Source organism: Pogona vitticeps, chromosome 1 (assembly GCF_051106095.1).
Source record: "Pogona vitticeps strain Pit_001003342236 chromosome 1, PviZW2.1, whole genome shotgun sequence".
Classification (NCBI taxonomy): Eukaryota; Metazoa; Chordata; class Lepidosauria; order Squamata; family Agamidae; genus Pogona; species Pogona vitticeps.
The window spans coordinates 127,794,670-127,816,213 of record NC_135783.1 but is presented as its reverse complement, the minus strand read 5'-3'; the positions used below and the strand labels follow the sequence as shown (position 1 = coordinate 127,816,213).

Sequence of the window (21,544 nt, the reverse complement as noted above, 5' to 3'; positions counted from 1 at the left end):
AAGAAAGACTGTTCAAGTACAAATGAAATGACATTACAGTGGTGCCTCGCTTAACGAGCGCACCGTTTAACGAAGAATCCGTATAGCGATCCCTTTTTGGGGATCGCTATACGGATCAGCCCCAATCGCCGCACTCGCTTTGCGACGATTGGGGCCTCCGGCGGCCATTTTGGAGCCGCCGAACAGCTGATCGGCGGCTCCAAAATGGCCGCCGCATGACCCGAAATGGCCCCTATCAGTGTTTTCGTGCCCTCCCCTTGCTTACGGATAGGCTTTGCTTACCCGCACAGCGATGTTTTCGTATAGCGAAGGTTAATCCGGAACGGATTAACCTCGCTATACGGGGCACCACTGTACATATCTTGGTATTCTCTGTCGTATGTAAGAACACACATTGATATTTGACTTTTAATATATTTAATATATTTTATTTCTTCTCATTAAAGATGGAGTCTGGAATTCAGAACCTCAGAAAGTAGTGAAGTTGGGAGTTCTTCCAGTAAGAAGTCTCCTTGTCATGGAAGAAACGATCTGGGCAGCTTCTGGTGGACAGATTTTTATAATTAGCACGGAGACTCATACTGTAGAGGTAAATTAAACAGTCAGTCGCTAAATCTCTTTTTAAAACATCTGTATCTCTAATTATCCCTCTCGAAAATTCTGGCTTTTTTGTTATTTGCTGTTTCCTGCACAAAATGTATGGCTTGAATTCATTTAAATATTTATTGTGCCATGAGTCTGTTTTGTCGCCTTCTAATTTCAAATGGCATGTTGTATCTGTCAGCCCTAGTTGCAGAAAAGGCGGTGAGGAAGGCAGCATTGTGATGAAATATCTGTCCACAGGCTGAGTGTGGATGAGTAATATGAAACCCATTCTTCAGCTTTTGTTTAGCAGCTTCTCTTCAGAAAATGTGAAATGTTTGTATCTCTGTTCTCTTCTCCTTGTAGTCTTCTTTGGAGTGATCCTGAACCACTCATTAGATTTCAGGGGGCATCTTACAATGGGAGGGATTCTTAAAGTGAGAATTTAAGTAGTGAGTAGAAGTCCCTAGTATTCCTGTTATTGAAGATGCCGGCCACAGAGACTGGCGAAACATTAGGAAGAACAAACTTCAGAACACGGCCAAAGAGCCCGAAAAACCCACAACAACCATTTTCAAGATACATTATTTGTTGCCCTATAGCTCTGCTTTTCTTCTCTTCTCCCGACGTTTCCTTTTTTAGTGGGCTTATGACATTCAAAATGGTTTTTTTGGAATTGCAATGTCAAGCTGAAATTGGCTGAAATATAACTTTCGGTCCTTTGCAAAAGTTGCGTGTCAGCCATAATGTTACAGATTTCTGTGGTTGAAATGTGTTGGAATGAAAAAACAAATGATAGTTTTTTCCCTATTGTCTTGTTGTTGTTGTTCTGAAACCTTTAATGGCATTTACAAACTACAACAACACAAGCAAAATAGGAGAAGTAAAATTACACAAATTTCACAAATTAGGAGTGAGAAGCAGGGGACAATTTCAGAATTGCAGATAAGAAACCTGCAACAGCAGCGGTCAGGGAATTACATTAATCACTCATGAAAATAGAATTGACTCAGAAGAATTGGAAAAATAAGAGCTCCAAGGGTCAAGAAAAAAATTTTGGAGGTGAGAATGAGCAGGACACAGTATATGAACCAGAGTGCCAGGAGTCTCTAAACAAAAAAAAAGTCTTTTTTTTTCACAAGGGATATTAAGAAATCTACTGGCATGGGTGACTAAAGGAGAAATATTAAAATGGGCTAACATAAAGGCTCTTCTTCGATGTGGGTTTACTAGGGAATGGAAATATTTGAGAGAATGATCCTGAGATGGAAAAAATCCAACAGAAAGAGGGGAACATCCAAGATTAAAGTTATTGCATAGGTAATTGAATTCGGCATGACAGAGCTTGTCCTTGATTATGGAATAAGCCCTACGGAAATTCATATCTACCAAAGATTCCGTTTCCCTATTGTCTGTAATGGTCATAGGAACTATTCTTGGCAAGAGAGAATATCCCCAGATGTCTTTATTGCAAACAGAGGCTGGCACAGGGATGTTGCCAATATTTTACAGTGCTAATGAGTTTGAAGTGCTATTTGTAAGAAAGGCAGTTTCTTAAAAAGTCAAGAGTGGGGAAGAATAAGACCAAGCTTCTTTACCTTGTGCCACATTGCTTTTTCTTGAGCAGTGAAATTCCCACCAAGTCCAAAACTTGAATTATTAAGAACAGTTGCTGTTCTAGCTCATCAATGCAAAGGACTTCGGTATTAATACTGTGGTAATGTTTAAAATATACTAATCTGTGCTTTGTTTTTCCACCATGAAATCTTGAATTAAGGGCATGATCTCCAGTGTCTCTTGATTTATTTGGCTGCCATGTATGTTTTAGCATGCAGTTTTAGTATTATTTTTTAGCTCACAGAAAGCACAGGATTCATAGAGCTGGTGACATTGGTCACAGTAATAGAAAATAGCCTGCCACGGAGATGTGAAACAAGCCTACTGTTGAATATTTTTGTGTGTGACTTAAATACATTACAACTCCACTTAGAAAACAAACAAATAAAAAGCTCTTCTTCTCTCACCCTTTCCCTTAAAATTGGTAAAAAAATCTGTGACTTTTCCTGAACAATGGGTCCCATTATATGGATCTTGCCATGCCTGAGAAAACACAGTTCAATTCTTGGCACAGCTAGTTAAGCTAAGAATCTCAGAGGAGTTTGTATGGGTGTAACCAGGAGGGAACAGAAAGGTGTGAACTTTGTGTTAAGCTGCCATTAAGTGTGACTGGGCATCTCAAGTCCCACTGTGTTAAAAGACTTGGCAGTGGGATTGAAAACATGCATTCCAACTTTAATGTTGCCATACACTTAGAGGAAGAGAGCTTGAAGGAGAAATGGAGCCACCTTAGAGGAAGAGGGCAGTGAAGACAGAGTGGAATTATGACAAAAACAATTGGAATGTGAGCAGAACAGCCTGCTGAGCCCAGGGAGAGCTATAACACTCTATCTTAGTTTTCTACAAGGTGGTGACTGTCAATATGCATTTCCTCTTTCTCTCTTGGTAGAGGCAAAAGACAATTCTGCCTGGTGAAAAAAACCAAAACAGAACCCAGGTGGCAAACAGAGTTGTCCTTTCCTGGTGGAGAAGATTATTGAAGCTCACAATGATCTCTCTTGGTCACTTGCTGCAATAACAGCCAGTTGAGAGAAAGACTGGGAGGCGGTCAAGAGGATGACGCTAATTTGCCAAACAGACCTTAGAATATATCTCTGGTTTCTTGACCAATAGGGACGTGGTGGCGCTGTGGGCTAAACTGCAGAAGCCTGTGCTGCAGGGTCAGAAGACCAGCAGTCGTAAGAACGAATCCACGCAACGGAGTGAGCTCCCATCGCTTTGTCCCAGCTCCTCGCCAACCTAGCAGTTCAGAAGCATGTAAATGCAAGTAGATAAATAGGTACCATCTCGGTGGGAAGGAAAAACGGCATTCCCTAGTCACGCTGGCCACGTGACAACGGAAAACTGTCTTCAGACTGGCGCTGGCTCTGTAGCTTGAAAAGTGGGATGAGTGCCGCCCCCTAGAGTCGGACATGACTGGACTAAAAAAATGTCAAGGGGAACCTTTACCTACTGTATTTGCCGGTGTATAAGGCGACTGGGTGTATAAGACCACCCCCCAACATTCCCACTCAGAATGTAGAGTTTGTTATATACTTGCTGTATAAGACTACCCCCTCTTCCGCATGCCTGATTCTGTTTTTGCTGCATCATGGGGAGAGTTCCTTTTGCCCCTTTTGGTTCCTTTTCAGAGAGAGCCAGGGTTTGCTGGAAGAAGGAACAGCAGAGAGGTGGCAGCCATTTTAGAGAGGCGGCAGCCATTTTGAGAGGCAGCAGCCATGTGGTCACATCTCAAAATGGCTGGTGCCTCTCTGCTGTTCCTGACAGTCAGCTGTTCGGCGCTAGAGTCAGGCTGTTCCCAGGCTAGGAGTGGGGCTCTACTCGGTCTTACTACCAGGTAAGTGACTTCGCTGGGAGAGAGGGAGGGTTTGCTGGACATGCATCCGGCATACAAGACGACCCCCCCCACTTGGAGGCATGTTTTTCAGGGCCGAAAAGTCATCTTGTACGCCGGCAAATACGGTATCTTAACCAATAATATTTCTTGTTCTTTCACTATAACTTCCATTGGAGTTATTCAGTGGCACACATCCTGTTGCGTAATTGTGCATGCAGTATAACTTTTGGAAGCAAATTGCCCTAAGTAAGAAATCTCTATAGAGATTATCTGTTGCATGCTAAGTCATGTGACTCTGTGTGCAATAGATAATACCTACGTAGATTTCTTAACTTACAACAGTTTGCTTCCACAAGCGATCCTGTCTGTGTGATTGTGCATCAGGATGCCAGCCAATAATCTTAGGTAGATGCATATCAACTATTCTTTTAGATTGCTTTCAGACATAGTGCAGCTAGTGAGATGACTCTGCAAGACAGGAGGGAGTCACGGAGACATAGCCGGCTTCATACTTCATTGAAACTTTGAGGACAGCCTTCATTTTTCCTGAGAGAGAACTAATGAGCTCAGAATAAAGCTGTGTAATAAAAGTGTATAATCCTTTCTGTTGATAGGTGTGAAAGTAGCACAGACTTGAATTGGATCTAGTTTGGAACAGATTTCAAAGTGTCTCCTTCCTGATTGGAAGTGTCTCCACTAATTAGTCATTTCCTGATGTCTCTTAGCCACTATCAGTCCTTCATTTAGGTTTCCTGTTTATAACCGTGGCAATCCCACAGTGTTCTTAATGTTCTTTTAACATTACTGTTACATTGCAGTATTAAATGAAAGCAGCGAGCAAGGAATTGTGCTTGCTGCAAAGTTGAAATTAGTAATTGAAAAGACCTGGTTGGACTGATGGATGGGCTCCAGTAGCCAAGGAGCAGCACCTGCTTTAAATAAAGAGGAAAGGGGGAATAATTGTGTGAAGGACCGGTAGCTGAGTTGGAGAGAATTGACTGTTGGAATTGTTGCAGGGCAGATGGTGCAATCCTGTGATATGAATAACTTGTCAGTGTGATCCCACTTTCAGCAGCTTGTGAGAGATCAGTTCAGCAAGTTAAAGGATCTTAGGATAGAACCAATCACAGTATCTTTATCATCTATTCATAACTTGATCTTATGTGAGTAGGACTCCTGAGGATAAACCAGAAGAGATTTAGGGTGGTGTTTCCTTCAGCTTCACTCCAGTTAACTTCTTTAGAAATAAACTTCCATTGTGTGTGATCTTGCCCCTGCCTAGGAGTGACTAAGCCCAGACCTGCAGCATAATCTTTCCTCTCTCGCACTAGTTCCCAACTTTGGGTAGCCCAGGTGTTGTTGGACTGCCACTCACAGAAATCCCAGCCAGCACAGCTAGTGGTGAGGTTGCAGTCCAATGCCTAAGTTTACCCACAACTGGGAAACAGTGCTCTATCGTATCAAAGTCTGTTAGTCACCTTGTGGCGACGGGGGAGTGAAACAGCCTAGAAAGCTTCACTTTGTGGTACTAAGGGACTGGTATTATAGCACACACTTACCTGTCTGAGAAGTAATTGCTCACCTATGGTAGTGGCCACACTCACCCTCTGCTTACCTGAAGGAGAGCTTGCCTTTTTAAGTGAAGGTGTCACCTTCCTAGCAGAGCTTGGACAAATTGCTCCCAGGAACTGTAGTTCCCAAAAGTAGTTTTTGGAAACCAAGGAGAAAAGTCTTTAAGATCCTATGTTAAGGTCAGGAGGACAGTCAGAACTGCTATGGAGATTTCACAACAATCCGAGTCTCCTAGGTGTTGACATGGACCTTGGCAATAGATCAGTAGTTCCCAACCTTGGGTCCCCAAATGTTCTTGGACTCCCAGAAGCTTTCACCACTAGCTGTGCTGGTCAGGATTTCTAGGAGTTGCAATCCAAGAACATCCGGGGACCCATGGTTGGGAACCACTGCAGTAGACAAATCGGCGTGACCTTTATGGACCAAGACTTGAAGAATCTGTATATTTCTGAACAGAGGAGCTAAGCAGTCCGGTTTGAAAACTTTTAAATTGGGGCCAGGTTTGCTTTAATCTTGGTGCCTTAGTATACATACTGAAACATCTTTTCACTACTTTTGTTCAAGATGTATCCAGCTAACTTGTTACTTCCCCTCAGAAAGATTAGTTTTGAAATTCATGACATTCTCTAACCAGTAATAATAATAATAATAATAATAATAATAATAATAATAATAATAATAATAATAATAATAATAATAATAATAATAATAATAAAAAACAATAACACTGCATAGAGTTACATGACAATATGTATCACAGAAACCAGTAATCTTAAAATAACTCATTTTAAGCTATGTTCAAATATCAGCATTCATTTTTTTTCTGTACAGCTGAGTTTTTTTCACCCATTTGGAATGTCTTTTAAAATGCAGTGGTTAATAAATAAACTGCTTTTGCATTTGCTTTTAGGTATTTAATATTATTAATTAAATGTAAAGTAAAAATAGTTAATTTCATTTCCTCATTGCACCATTTCATTGCTAATGTTAGTAAATTAAGCTACAAAAGTAACATCATCTTACATGGCCCTATGATGCCCACCACCATTGCCTCAGTACCTTGTTTTTCACTTGGATGGCTCCATCTGTTCCTGGTAATGTAGAAGAATGAGAACTATCTTCAGAGTTTCTCTTGTAGAATAGCCCTGCAGAAGAGCAGAAGACTACAACAATCACTTTATCATTTAAGTAGAGATGTGTTGCTCTGTAACTGTTTCAGGGATCTGACATCAGTTCAGGTCTACTGTAGTTATATTTAGGGGAAACATTGATTTCTGCTCTTAGTACAGAAAAAAAGCATGCAAATTATTTTAAAGAACATAGCAAGCTCACATTGTTATAACACTGATCTCAGTAGAGAGATATTCATAGAGTCGTAGAATAATGAAGTTGGAAGGGACCTTTAAGGCCTTTGAGTCCAAACCCCATCTCAGCGCAGGAATCACAGTCAAAATATTCATTTATTCATTTATTTTATTTACCCTGCTTTAGATGGTTGTCCCACTTTTGCTTGAATGCATCCAGCATTTGAGTGCTCACCACTTCCCAAGACAAGTGGTTTCATTGTCATGCTGCTCTAATAGTTAGAAGGTTTTTCCTTAAATTCAATCAAAATCTGGTTTCCTATAACTTGAGCCCATTATTATATGCCCTGCACTCTGGAATGATTAAAAACAGATGTCCTTCCTCAGTATGGCAACCTTTCAATTATTAGAAGAGTGCTGTCATACCTCCCCTTAATCTTCTTTTCTCAAAGTTAACATGCCCCATTCTTTCAGTCTTTCCTCATAGGGCTTGGTTTCTATTCCTCTGATCATCCTTGTTGCCCTCTTCTGAAACTGTTCTAGTTTGTCTCCATTAGATATGGGACGACTCACCATTTTGTACAGTCCTGCTTGACGACTCACGAACCACGAAGCTACCCCCATGAACTGACGAAGCATGAATTTATTCATTGATTCGTGGGGGGGAGGGTTACTAAAAAACCCTGAACTCCCACCACCCCCGTGCGCCGATGCCATCCCCACCAACGCCCACCCACTGTAATCGCCGCTGTCTCCAGCTGGCCTCCACAGCCATGGCTTGTAGAAAGGGACACTGGCTGCCCTTTGCAAAGATGGCAGCTGCAGCTTCATTTAGGGTAGGGAAGCTGCAGCTGCCATCTTTGCAAAGGGTAGCCTGGATTCCTAACTGCTATGGTATGGAGAGGAAGGGGGCAGGGGATAGGCTGTGGAGATGGGTGGATGCCTATCGGCTCACCGATTAATTGATTGGCGGGCTGGTAAGCAGAATGGGAAAGCCATAGGAAGAAAGAGAAGGCTAGCCTTCCCTCTCTTCGTATGGGGGACAAATAAAAACGGGACAGTATTCATCCCTTCATATTCATCAGGGTCTTTGGAACTCACAAATATGAAGGGATGAATATTTAACGATCAGTGATTTCTGACAAATACATTTTTTAATTTGTCCTCTTGTCTAGTCTGCATCCTTCTTAAAGTGTGATGTTCAGAATTGCACGTAGTATTCATGCTGAACAGAGGGGGACTAGTACTTCAAGGGATTTAGAGATTATACTTCTGTTACTACAGCATCAAACAGCATTTGCCTTTTTTGCAGCTGCATTATATTGTTGGCTCATATTCAGCTTATGATCTACAGTTCCAAGATTGCATGTAGTATTACTTTGCCAACTATCCCCCATCTTGTAACTGTGCATTTTCTTTCTTTTTCATAGATATAGAACATTAAATTTTATTCTGTTTTCAGCCCAGTGCTTGAACCTGATGAAGATATTTTTGAATTTTGTTTGTCTTCCAAAGTATTAGCTGTTCCTCCCAATTTTGTGTCATCTGCAAATTTGATAAGCAGCCCCTGCACCCTCTCATCCGAATCATTAATAGAAATGTTGAAGACCACTGGGCCCAGGACCAAGCCTTGTCACACTCCACTTGTTATCTCCTCACAGTTTGACAAGGAGCCATTGATAACCACTCTTTGACTATGATTGAATAACCAAATGTGTACCCAATTGATAGTTATTCTTTACAGCCATTGCCTAGTTAGCTTGCTAATCCGAATATAATGGGACACTGTTTGGAAAGCTTTGCTGAAGTCAAGATACAATATATCTACTACAGCAGCGCCACCATTTACCAGGAAGGTTACTTAATCAAAACATGAGAAAGGATTAATCTGGCATGATTTGTTTTGCCAAATCCTTGTTGGCTTCTTTTTGTAACTGCATTGTTTTCAAGGTGCTTGCAGAGTGACTGTGTCATAATCTGCTCCAAAACTTTCCCCTGAACTAATGTCAGGTTGACGGGTCTGTAGTTCACAGGTTCCTCCTTTTTTATCCTTTTTGAAGATAGGGACAATGTTAACTGTCCTCCAATCATTTGCCACTTCACCTGTCCTCCATGATTTCAAGAAAATAATAGTGGTTCTGAGAATTCTTCAGCCAGTTCCTTCAATACTCATAGATGCAGTTTATTGATCCCTGGAGCACTGAACTAATTTCAAGTAATAAGATACTCCTTGAATATTTGTTTATCATTTTCAAGCTACAATCGTGCCCCCTCTAATTGTACTTCACATTTGTCTGGAGGGTCATAGACTGCCTTTTACATGGGCTGCAGGGAGAATCAGGAATAATGGTTTCCCTCCCCATCCCTCCAGCAGGGAGCTTCCACTGAATCTCAGTCCCTTCTGAAAATGCATGGGAACTTCCATTCATATTTGAGTATACTTGAATCCAACCTATAAATAGGAATATCCCAGTATTAAAGTTGAGATTTTACTAGGCACGGACTGTCTCTCCTCATGTGCCTCATTCAAAGTATTCCATACATGCACGCAAAAGAAAGCCTCAATATGGCACAACTTACATCGGGCTCAAGATTTTTTTCCTTCTCAGTATATATTACAGATATTGCTGGTGCTACTGTGTGACTTTGCATGACTTCTGTCTGTTATTCAGTGCCATTTTGAAGCTCATCAAGAGGAAGGGATGGTGATTTCTCATATGGCTGTTGCAGGAGTTGGGATCTGGATTGCCTTCACTTCAGGATCGACACTTCGCCTTTTCCACACTGAAACCCTTAAACACCTCCAAGATGTCAACGTTGCTCCTCTCGTTCACAATATGTTGTCAGGTAACAGGTCTTTGTTGATTAGTAGTACTCCTGTTTTGTTCAGAATGTATAACTCTTGATCTTCGAGACACCCAAACAGAAATTTCTCATCAGAATGTAACTTGACTTTCCACCGTGACCCCTCAACTGAATTAAGAATTCAGTGAAATTGAAAATGGTAATGTTAACACAGTTCTGAAATTTTGCATCAAAAAGGTATGATGAGGTAATAAAATCGGCCTCCAGCAAATTTCTAAAGACTGTACCAGCAGTAGATACAACTGTGGCCATGACTACTTTTACATGGCATGAACAGATAGTTTCTTGTCCACATCTTACTGATTTATGGGGGCGAGGTAGTGAGAATTGCATGGAACGCCTCCCTGATTAAGATTTAAAAATCCAAGGTATTTTTTCATTCTAAATGGCCAGCTAGCCCCATCACCACTACACTGAGGACATAAAATCCATCTTTTGAATTACAGAAATAAGGTACTGTTTAATGCAGCAATTGTTTTACATATAACATGCCCTTTTCATTTGAACAAAAGGGTAGAACAGGTTTTTGTATTAACTGGCAAAGCTGAGAGACTGTTGCACAAAATGTAATTGCTGAGCTCTCATGGGTATACCTAGATATGCTTTTCTTTCTTTGTCTCATTAACAAAACTTAACTTTGAGGCAGAAATGAGCTTTTCTATGGAATGGAAAGAAAAAAGCCACTTGGAAAATATTTATTCTTAGTTGTCATTGCCATGGAAATAAAATGAGACAGACTGTGTTTTTCTGTTGAAAAGTTTGGGTTAATTATATATATTTAAATCTCCTGATGGCATTGCCAGTACCTTGTAGCAGCTTCTGTTTTATCTCAAGAATCATGTGTCTTTTAAAACTCTAGTATGGCGGTTCACTTAAAAATTTCAGAAGAGTCCTGTGAATCATACTGGGGCAAAATTTACTAAATAGCTAAACATTTGATATTAAATAAGTAAGTTGGGATTGTGTATAAATTGTTTGCACCATGATAAATGCTGAATGATGCTGATGACAACAACAGAAGAACAGATTGATCTCTATCTTACTATTATGTAAGCAAGGAGTATTACTGCTTACAAAATAGATTAAAGGAGCGTCAGAGCAAAACACCTGAAGCTTTTATATACCTCTGTTTCTTGCTTCCTTGAGGAGCCTGTGTGAAGTACAATTGATATTCATTTCTACTGCATGTTTTATTTCATCATCATCAGCCCCATTCCCATTGTCCCCAGTCCACCAAATCTTGGCTGGATTTAAATATCTGAATATTGGGTTATTTCCAAGGACTAAAGATATTCAAAGGTGTTTCCTTAAAATATATGCTGTTCCAAGTAAGACGGCCTTCTGCAATTGGTGTGTCAGGATCTCACTGATGCCTAGAGTACAAAGGTGGTTTTTTTAGGTCTTTTGCTATTGCACTTAAAGCACCAGTTACAACCAAAACGATTTTAGTTTTCTTTGGCCATAATTGCTCAATCTCAGTTTGTAAATCTTTGTATTAACGATGCTGCTACTGATTTGATTGGTTCCACATTACTAGGGAAATATAGTCTTCATAAAACTGCGGGACATGTCCTCCATGCAACCACGCAAGTGCCTCAACCTGCTGAGAGGCAAAAGTTAGTGTGAAGAGATGCTAGAATATGCAGAGATGTTGTAAGGCTTTGTACAGAGCATTTCAGAGTGGAGGAGGAAGTTCAAGACTGTTAGGAATAATTCTTGTGTTTTGTGTACAGTTTTTAACAACATAAGAGGTATAGGCTCACATTAATAAGATGAAGATGGCTTTTGATAGTCCTTGTTTTATACTTTAGACCAGTGGTCCCTAAACATTTTGCCTCCATGGACCAGTTTAGTGGGGGAAGGGGTGTCTCCGTGGGTCCATGCATGGGAGGAGCCGTGCGTGCGGGGCAGGGGCCATGTGTGTGCCTATGTCTGTGGGAGAGGGGTCATGTGTGCATGGGAGGGGCTGTGTGTGCGTCCATGCGTGCATGGGAGGGACATGCATGCATCTGCTCATGGGGGGGCAGGACATTTGTCTCCGCGGTCCAGTCCTGGCAAGGCCAGGGACCGGGCGTTGGGGACCCCTGATTTAGACCATATAGATCAGTAATAATAATAATAATTAATGGGCTTATTTGTTATATCTTTGGAATAATGGACAAAGAAAAATGGATATTCACACCTACCTCACTGTGCTTTTTCAGCATTTAGAAATGGAACGTACAAAAAATAAGTTTCTAAAACTCTGTATTCTGTTTTTCTGTGTGGTCCCCCACAACGTCTGATTTTGCAGAAATTATACAATAGGCTTGTAATTAAAATTCAGTTCCTCTGTTGTGCCATGTAGCTGTACCTAGCACTCAGGGAGGAAGGGGTGGAGTTGCTGGCTTGTAGCAGATAGGTAGATGTGCATATTTAATAGAACACAATTTAAAAATCAGTGGGCTAGAGGAATGTAGAAATATGTTTTTCACATTATGTAGGCTCTGTGAAGCACTGCTTATTAAATGAAACAGTCCTGCCCCCTGTTCAGATATTGTTTCAAAGCAGTCAGAAAGTACGGATCTTGTGCTTATGAGCAGAAATGTATGACTAAACTAAGGGAGAGACCATTTATTTGTGATTGTCTGAGAGACCTAGAATATTTATTTAAGACATTAAGAGTTGTATACATATATAAAGTCTCACATTGGAAAAAAGAATATTGCCTGTCCTCCTTCAAACTAGTTTGATGGGATCTGGCATGTGGCAGTAATCATAAAATTTAAGAGTTATAAATGGATTTAAGAGAAACAAATGTATGATGCTCAGTTTGCTAAAGAATGTGGCTTTTCAGTGTTCAAATCACATCTTCAGCAATTCTTATCATTATACATCGTTTTCTTTAATGTAATAGTGGGTTTGTTTTCGGGGTTTAATTATGAAAGTTTCTTATCCGTATTAATAATACATCTGACATCTTCAATATCCCATATCATTCTGATCCTCACAACAGTGCACAATGTATATAAATATTTGGCTTAAGTACTGTACTCCGTGTGTCTGAGGAAGTGGATTGTAATCCATCAAAGCTCACACTGAATTAAATGTGTCAGTTTTGAAAGTGTCCAAATTCTTCGTTAATTATGTTGATGGTTTTAAAATTTTAAAATCATGGGGAAAGCTATGGTTCTTCTTCTTGGCCTCTGTGAATCACACTGTGGCTCATCTGCACCTGCGCAGAGCCTCTTATGAATATTCTAGAGTTTCTGCGGTAGCAAAAAACACATTGGAATAGATCCCTCCCCCTCAGTATAAGTACCTTGGCGCCAGGACTCTCCTTTCACTTTCTTTCAACTGCTGGGTTGAAGAGCCTGGTACGTCTATCTTCTGTGAGTCTGAAAGAAACAAGTCCTTTTGACTGCTGAACTTTAAAAAAATTATCTTTATTATTAATCAAAGATACATATACGAACTGTTTTTAGTTTTCTTCTCCATACCTTGGTCTCCGGCCGTCGCACCCCCCTCCCTCACTCCGATTTTTCTTTTTCTTCTCTTTATTGTTCACGGCCCCTTTGGGCCCATTCAAGCACTGTGTGATTTGCGATAACAAGATCCTGCTATCAAATGGTCACACAAAGTGCCTTTTTTTGTTTAGGCGAGGCTCATCAAACCTCCTCGTGCCCTCAATATAAAAATTTCAAATGAGGAGTCCTCTGTTCTTGTCTGTCTCGACTCAAACTCCACCTCTGGGAACAGTCTTTGCAACCGGCAAAACCTATGGTTCAAACTACGTGTAAGACCACATCACAAGCTAAAGCCATGGAAAAAGCCATTGCAGACTCATCGAAACCTTGTTCATCCGCTACGCCATCTCACTCTGATGTGCCTTCCACTTTATCGAAAATGCCTAAGACGCACAGATCTAAACAGCTGACATCGAAGCCTTCCGGAAAGCGAAAGCCTCCTTCCAATCTGGTTCCCGGCCCCCAGCAACTGAAACAATCTAAACAAACCAAATCAAAAACCCCAGCAGTCCCTCTACAGCAGGTTTCCGAACCTGGCAATTTAATTTCTGTAGATTCACCCTCTGATGATGAAGGACTTCCATCTCATCAACCGGCTTCTCAGTCACTGACATTGGACGAGCGAGTAGACTGTCTTACTTCCTCACCTAATAGGCCCCACCATCCTATCTCTCCTCCTAATCCATCCACTGATGCCTCCCCAGAGAGAGAGGAACCTGAGTCTCAGCCGGACACAGTGCCCTATTCTATGCCATTGGGCCGGCCTCCACAGCCACCGGCGCAGCCAGCATATGAGGCTATTCCACAAGGGCGTGTCGATCAATCCTGTGCACAGCATGCTCATCGGGTAGGCATTTGCCCCTATCAGTGCTTCTCTAACCTTCTGGCTGCGGATGCTTGACCAGCTGCCTCCTCCGGTCCAGTATTAGCATCACACCAAAAACCTCCATCTCTACAACCTTCTGTATTGAAGAGGCCTTATAACTCAGAGGCATGCAGCCATCATATGACTCTTCATCAACCACCGGTGAAAATCAGGGCAGTCGAGAAAGACGCTTCCACCCGTGAAGCATTTGCAGCCCCTGTGATTACAGTGGGGTTCCAACTTATGAACGACCCTACTTGCGAACAATTCAACTTACGAACCCACCCTATAGGGGAAATAAGGACTCAACATACAAACTTCCCTCGAGTTACGAACAGGAAAAAAAGTGCCCCCTCCCTCTCCTTAGAGGCTTCTGGAGGGGGGAAAAGGGTCAGAAACTTAAGAATAAATAAAAGAAAGTCACTTACCAGGCCTTGGTAGCCCCCAAACAGCAGGAAAAAGAGCAGGAAACAGCTAAAAGCCCACACCAGAAGGGAGCCTGGCAGCCATTTTGTGCTTCCCCCCCCTGCACCCTCCTCTCCCCGCCTATCAGCTGATGGGCTGGCTCTGAAGAGGCTTGGGGAGGCTTGCTCAGCACCTAAAAAGCCTGCCTGTGTGTATTTGTGCTGAAAAAATCAGCACAACATGCTTTAAAACATGATTTAAAATTGGCTTCGTTGAAAAAAAAGATTTCTAAAGTGCTTTGCAAACTGTTCCCTGCCTTCCTCCTCGTTTCCCGAACCTAAGGGGAAAAAAAGAAAAAAATATCCCCCTCTAGTGGCAGAAGGCGGAATAGCAGCTTCCCATTAGTTTCTATGGACGGAAAAGAGCAGATACAGATTAAATGGTTTTCAATGCATTTCTATGGGAAATGCAGATTCAACCTAAGAACTTTTCGACTTACAAACTGCCTTCCAATGCGGCTTAAGTTCGTAAGTCGAGACCCCACTGTACATATTTTCCAGCTCAAAATGATGGAAATCACTCCTGTCACTCTGCATCCCCAGCCTCGATTTACTCTACAGACCTACCTATGCGTCCACCGAATTGGCCTCAGCCGCCTTTTCGACACCATAGAGACACTGGTTCCAATATCAACAACCCTCAATATCCATCCTGGTCAATGGACACCCCACTTCGATCTTTCTCGGTTCGTAGCCCTCAACAACGGCACCAACCTAGACAGGCAGTCCATCAGTATCGAGATGCAGACTTTGACACCAAGATCCCATCTGGTTTAACTCCATCCATGATGTCGAACTCACCTTCAACATCTATACTGGTTGACAACTCTTGATGTTGACAAATGTCCATGGACATGCCACATTCTTCAGTAGTAGATCACCGTTAACATTACTCTGATCAACATCCTCTCGACACCGGGGTCGATCAACATTCTGTCAACTCCAGGCTCAATCCCAAGGTCTCAGAACATGGTTCTCGACCACAAATTCTATCTGTGCTTCTCACATCGCCAGATTCCGACCTCGCAGATGTAGATCCTCCATTCCCAGCAGAGGATTTCCAAACTTACACTCAACTCATGATCCACATGGCTAAGTCATTGGATCTTCAAATCCATCGCCCCACAACTGAACTGGCGGATCAACTTTATGATCCTGTTTCTAAGGACACAACTACCCCAGTCCATATTTCCATGCTATCATTGCTTCTTAGCACTGCTCAGTGATCTTGGACTAAATCAACCTCCTCTCACTCAGTCTCGAAAAGAATCGATAATCTCTATTGGATACATGACACTGGAGCACTTTTTCTCCAGAAACAGCCGGCCCCAAATTTGATATTTGTCGAGGCCTCACAATCGCGATCTCGAAACCGACAGTCCCTTATCCCACCTCACAAAATCAGTCAAAGAATCGATTCTATGGGCAGGTGGCTTTAGTCATCAGCGGCTTTTACTATGAGGGTAGCTAACTACCAAAGAGCCATGGGGGCATATCAATGCTTCCTTTGGGATAACATGAGCACTTCTCTTAACTCATTACCAGAAGACAAAAAAGTATTAGCACAGACCTTCCAACAGGAGGGTCTCTCTGTCGCCAAACAGCAAATGTTCTCTGCCAAACACATGGTAGACGCCACGGCTAAGTCCATGGCTACCTCTGTCGCGCTCAGACATTTCTCCTGGCTAAGAACAGCCGGGCTCGCGGAAGATGCTCGAGCACGTATTGAAGACCTCCCATTTGATGGCACCAGTCTCTTTAATGCTGAAACTGATGACATCTTAGAAAACATTGAGAAGAAACGTTCCGCTGCCAAAAGATGGGGCATCTATCCCACTTATTAACAACGTCCCCAACACAATCAATGGAGGCGACCTTATAATTCCTACCAGAGGTTCCAACACGAACCCCAACATCAGAACTTCTACACACCATACTTTAAACAATACAAAAACCTCACCAGCAACCTATCCAAAGGCAAATGACCGCAAACCCAAACATCATGCTTGACGTTTTCCCATTGCAAATCAACCCCCTTTCCTCTAGAAACACCTGCCTAGCAATCCATCACCACCGACACCTGCTTGTTTCCATTGTCCAAAATGGATACTGCATCCATTTCCATCAAATGGAAATGGATGCCCTCCGTCACATCATATGAGCACTCCCAAACTCTACAAGAAGAGATAAAAAATGTATTCATCAAGGACGCAATAAAACCTATATAATAAAACAACAACAGTTTTTTCTCTTGTTATTTCACCGTCCCCAAAAAGGATGGAGGTTTATGACCTATTCTGGACCTCAGAGAACTCAATCAATATGTCATCACCACAAAATTCCTTATAGTGACCCTTGAATCCGTTCTACTACTTCTCAGAAAAAACGACTGGTTCACAGTCATAGATCTGCAAGATGCATACTTCCACATCTTCATCCACCCCTCCCACAGACAGTTTCTTCGATTCCAATTTGGGCCCCAAGCTTACCAATTCAAAAGACTTCCTTTCAGACTGGCAACAGCTCCCAGAGTCTTCACCAAGTGCAACCCCCAGTGGCTGTTTTCCTCAGACTTCAAAAGATCCTTGTCTTCCCATACATAAATGACTGGCTCCTTGTAACTCGTTCTCACAACCTGCCAATACTTTAGCTTTAAAGAATGGTGCAAAATGAATGCCATATGGTGACCTCTAGTTACTATTACTGGACACTCACCAGTTATAAAATACCAGTGACAAGAAGTTGAGCCTAAAGGGGAAGGAATGGGAAAACTGAAATTCACCCTGATGAGTAAAGAAATCTTGAACAGCAAAATTACAGCTTTTCTCAGGTTTTTGTCTAGAAGAAGGAAAACTGTCTCCTTCCACTTTATCTTGATTGTCTTTGCTTTGAACACTTTCTTTCCAGCCTGATTCATTTTCAGAGATGAGCAAGAACTACTTAAACCAGCAGAATATTTACAGTAAGGAAGAGAACACATCTAGTTCTTGTTTTATAGATAAAGAGTTTGTCTCATTGTGGTAATGTACTTTGTTTTACCAGCAGAATGTCTATAAGGAAATATATTTGACAGACTCAAATAAAAGTAGGAAACAGGTCGAAACTTGTATATATAGAAATGTGTCATAAATACAGTAATTCCACAGAAACAAGGAACAATATTTGTGAAGTAATTTTTTTAATCATCCTGGTTCCAAGTCCACTATATGAAAAGCACATTAGAATAAGGAAGGACCTGATAAGAGAAAGTAATATCAAGGTGGTGGTAATGGATACAACTGCAAAATGGAAACTATTGGAAAACTTTAAAATAGCTCAGTTTGGTCTAGGCCAAGAGGGTGAGGGTCTTGTCTGCTTAATCTCTTCTAAACTAAAAAGAGAAGTCCTTAAGTGCTAACAAATCTTTGTTACTCTTCACAGAAAACACTAAAGAAGGGAAGGTGCAGTCACATAAATGTGGCCATGTTATACTTAGATTTGTTCATCATACCTGTAACCCATTTTCCCTTCAAAAAACTACTTGTTGACTTAGACATGGACTCAATGTACAGGGTCCCAGCTGTTTCTGTTGTATGACTGCATCAGATTGTTTCACATCATTCCATGGATTCTCTTGAGTTGATAAAGTTTTCAATATACCTTGGCAAAATCACAGCAAATGAATCAATTTGTTATTCTTCATGGCCTCTGTGAATGCACACAAATGGGTTTTATCTCTGAGTCACAAAGAAGTCCAATTTCAGTGGCGCCTAAAAGGAACTGAGATATTACGGGTGGGCAGAGCATGCACGCCACAGGGCAACGTCCTACTTATCACATCTTTTTTAAGCTCTAGAATATTCTGAAGAGTCCTGCGCAGGTGCACTAAAACCCATTTGTGTCGATTCACAGAGGACCACTCAAAGAACCATGGTTACAGGTAACTTCTCTTTCAGCTGAAAGCCATTTTTTAAAAAGCACCTGGAAACAAAGTTGTTTTTGTTGTTCTATGACAAAAACAAGAGCTACTCTGGTTTAATTTTCCATGTTATTGGCATGGGTCTCTCTGTGCTTGGAACTACTATGATGCGCTTCAGAGGCTGCAGCAAAACGTCTATCATGCATGGCAGGATGCAAATCCAATCAGTTTTGCTGAAAGCCATGAGATCCAGCAGAAGTACACTATTGGATCATGACTTACTACCAAACCTTACTACCACTCCAGTTGAGCATGAGTTCTTATACTGATACCAGACTACCTCAACGAGGAAGTGAAAGTGGCTGGAAAAGTTTGCCGAAAGAAGTAACTTTGTAGGAACAATTGGCCCTGTTAGCTTAGCAGTTCAGCTCAAGGCATGGAGGACAATCTCAGGTTGCGTTCCATTTGGCTTCTCTCGTTTATGTCTAATCCATCTAGTTGTAAGCATTCATACTCAAATCCGTACTGACATAAAAGGAATTGCTTTAAATCAGTGGTTCTTAAATTCTGTTTCATGGGTCCCTATGGTGTGAATTGGGCACAAAGAAATGATGTTTTCTTTTTCTGTAAATTAAACCACATCTAGTACTTCGCATGTCTTTATGCACCTTCTTCTGGGGAGAAGTCCATAGCTTTCATCCCATTCTCTGAGAGGACCATTACTCCAAAAAAGTTAAGAACCGGTGATCTAAATTTCCGTTCTTCAGTGAAATTTTTTCATGTACATTGTGATACATCCTAAAACCAGTCACATTTTCCTTCTCTCTGTGTGAAATTTGATAAACATCCTATCGCAATGTTTCTGCTGACTCCAAAGAAATTCTTAATTTGTTCCTCTCACAACTGATGACAGCTTGCCAATGTAACAAAGAGTTATTTCCATTCTTTATCTTCTGGTGTGTCACATGTGTTTCCTGGAAACTGAAAGGCTATGAGAAAACATTGTGTTTCCTCAGTAGGGAAAAGAAAAGCAGTACAACAATATTTCCTCATGTTTGGCTCTCATCCCATCTTAATTTCACATTTAGATTGGTTTAAAGGAAGGGCAAATTTAAACAAAGTTATGAAACATAAGGATATGTCAGTTATGAAACTTAGTGATGCTGTATGTTTGCTTTTGCAAGGAAAATCAAACAAGATTTTGTGTTGATTTGGCAAAGCAGAAGTAGTACTTGATATCACCCTAGAGTGTCATCCAAATGTCTTCTCGAATCCACGGTTATACTAATTAGTTGTATCTCTAGCACTTCCTTTAAACCTGAATTACTGTAAATGACCTAAGATGTGGTGGAGTAAAGTGGTAATACATAGTTGTAAACCACATTACCTCTTGTTCCTCTTTACCTCTGATATAATTTTGTAATTCTGTAAGATTTTCTGAGATAATAAATGCTTTGTGACATATTTGGCGTATGTCAAATTAGTAGGTGTGGTGGTGGTACAGTAGCAAAGTTTATGAGCTTGGAAGAATTATTATATAATTCTTCAATGTCAGAAGAACAAGTGCTTGGAAATGTTACTTTTTAGACCATAATTCCCAGATTCCTCTACCCAGTACAACCAGTGGCTCTGAGAATGATGTGAAAGCTGGAAGCCTGAAAAGTTTGATTGTACAGTGGTGCCTCGTATAACGAGTGCCCTGTTTAACGACGAATTCGCATAGCGATGGCAAAAATGCCATCGCTTTTGCAATCATATAACGAAGGTGCCTATGGGGAAAAATCGCTTTGCGCTCCCGCCACTCAGCTGGGGGAAAATGCCTGCGGTGGCCTTCGAAGGACCCTTCCGAAGGGTCCTTCTGAGGCCACCGCGGGGGGAGGGTGGGGGGATCCGATGCCTGAAAGGCATCCGGACCCCCCGCTCTCCCACCCTCCCCCCGCGGCTTGGATCAGACCCGCGGGGGCTAGCCCTGCCATGGCTGGACTCCCAATAGTCCAGCCATGCCCGGGGTAGCCCCCGCGGGTCAGATCCAAGCCAGATGTATGCCGTGGGGGGAAGGTGGGGAGACCCGATGCCTGTCAGGCATCCTGTGCTCGGCAGCGCGGGGCGGCGGGGACAGGGTGGAGGGGTCCCGAAGGCTTCCAGGCTTTTGCCTGGAAGCCTTCGGGATCCCCCACCCACCCTGTCCCTGCCAGTTTTTAGTCCATTGGAACGCAATAACCAGGTTTTAATGCGTTTCAATGGGCTTTTAAATTTCGCTTTACGATGTTTCCGTATAGCGACGTTAATCCTGGAACGGATTAACGTTGCTATACGGGGCACCACTGTATTTGCATGTTTGTATGCCTGTACCTCCATCTTTGCACTTTATCTCAGTATTACTACTAGGTCATTGAAGATCCTGTGAAATTACTGAAATTGGTGTCATTAATAGAGACAAATCACCATGAAAAAATTGGTGAATGGGTTGTGGCTCCTTCAAAATTTTTACATCCATTAATAGTCTTAGTCCCATATTGGGTTATACTGTGAACTGCTGATTATCATAAACTGAACTGATCTGGAATCATTTATTAGAAGAGCAGACAGAAGAATTACACACTGAACACTGTCTAACTATACAGTTTATCTAGGAGAGTACATAGAAATGTCCCCTTGAAGTTACTGTTTTAAACTCATTAGATGTTTTAGAAGTTCACATTCCAAACAGGTGCTTCCTCGTCTTCCAACTGTTCTATCCTTTTAAGAGCCAGAGATTTCCGTCTGACCTCACTTCCAATTGTTTATTCCCAGGCCTGCTTTCCCTATTTCAAGATGTTAGATTCTGGGCTAATTGCTTGCAGTTCTCACACATGGAAACAATGTGGTTTGACTGATACTTAAGACCCTTTGAACATCTATGTAGTCCTGCTAAGATACATCAGGTCAGGACTCCCTCCCTTCACAAGATTCAAACATCATCAAAATGTAGTTAGAAGAAACACAGATACTCTTGCACACATTGTGAAAATATCACAATGTGTGTCCACCTGTG

General features: G+C 41.7%; 1 protein-coding gene and 1 long non-coding RNA gene across 3 annotated transcripts in view; one reads left to right on the top strand and one right to left on the bottom strand.

The window, feature by feature from the left end:
• The window catches only part of LOC110073434 (uncharacterized), a 35,156-nt gene extending 21,943 nt beyond the window's left edge, over positions 1–13,213 (bottom strand). The window contains exons 1-2 of the long non-coding RNA XR_012087471.2: positions 13,079–13,213; positions 6,668–6,753 (exon numbers count right to left, since the gene is read on the bottom strand). This is a non-coding gene — a long non-coding RNA (uncharacterized LOC110073434). The remainder of the gene's footprint in view (positions 1–6,667; positions 6,754–13,078) is intronic.
• ARHGEF10 (Rho guanine nucleotide exchange factor 10) overlaps positions 1–21,544 on the top strand; it is a 152,264-nt gene that overhangs the window by 109,399 nt on the left and 21,321 nt on the right. For both annotated transcript variants that reach the window (XM_073000724.2, XM_073000720.2), the window contains 2 exons: positions 447–589; positions 9,585–9,759. In XM_073000724.2, coding sequence (XP_072856825.2) covers positions 447–589; positions 9,585–9,759 — 318 coding nt within the window. The remainder of the gene's footprint in view (positions 1–446; positions 590–9,584; positions 9,760–21,544) is intronic.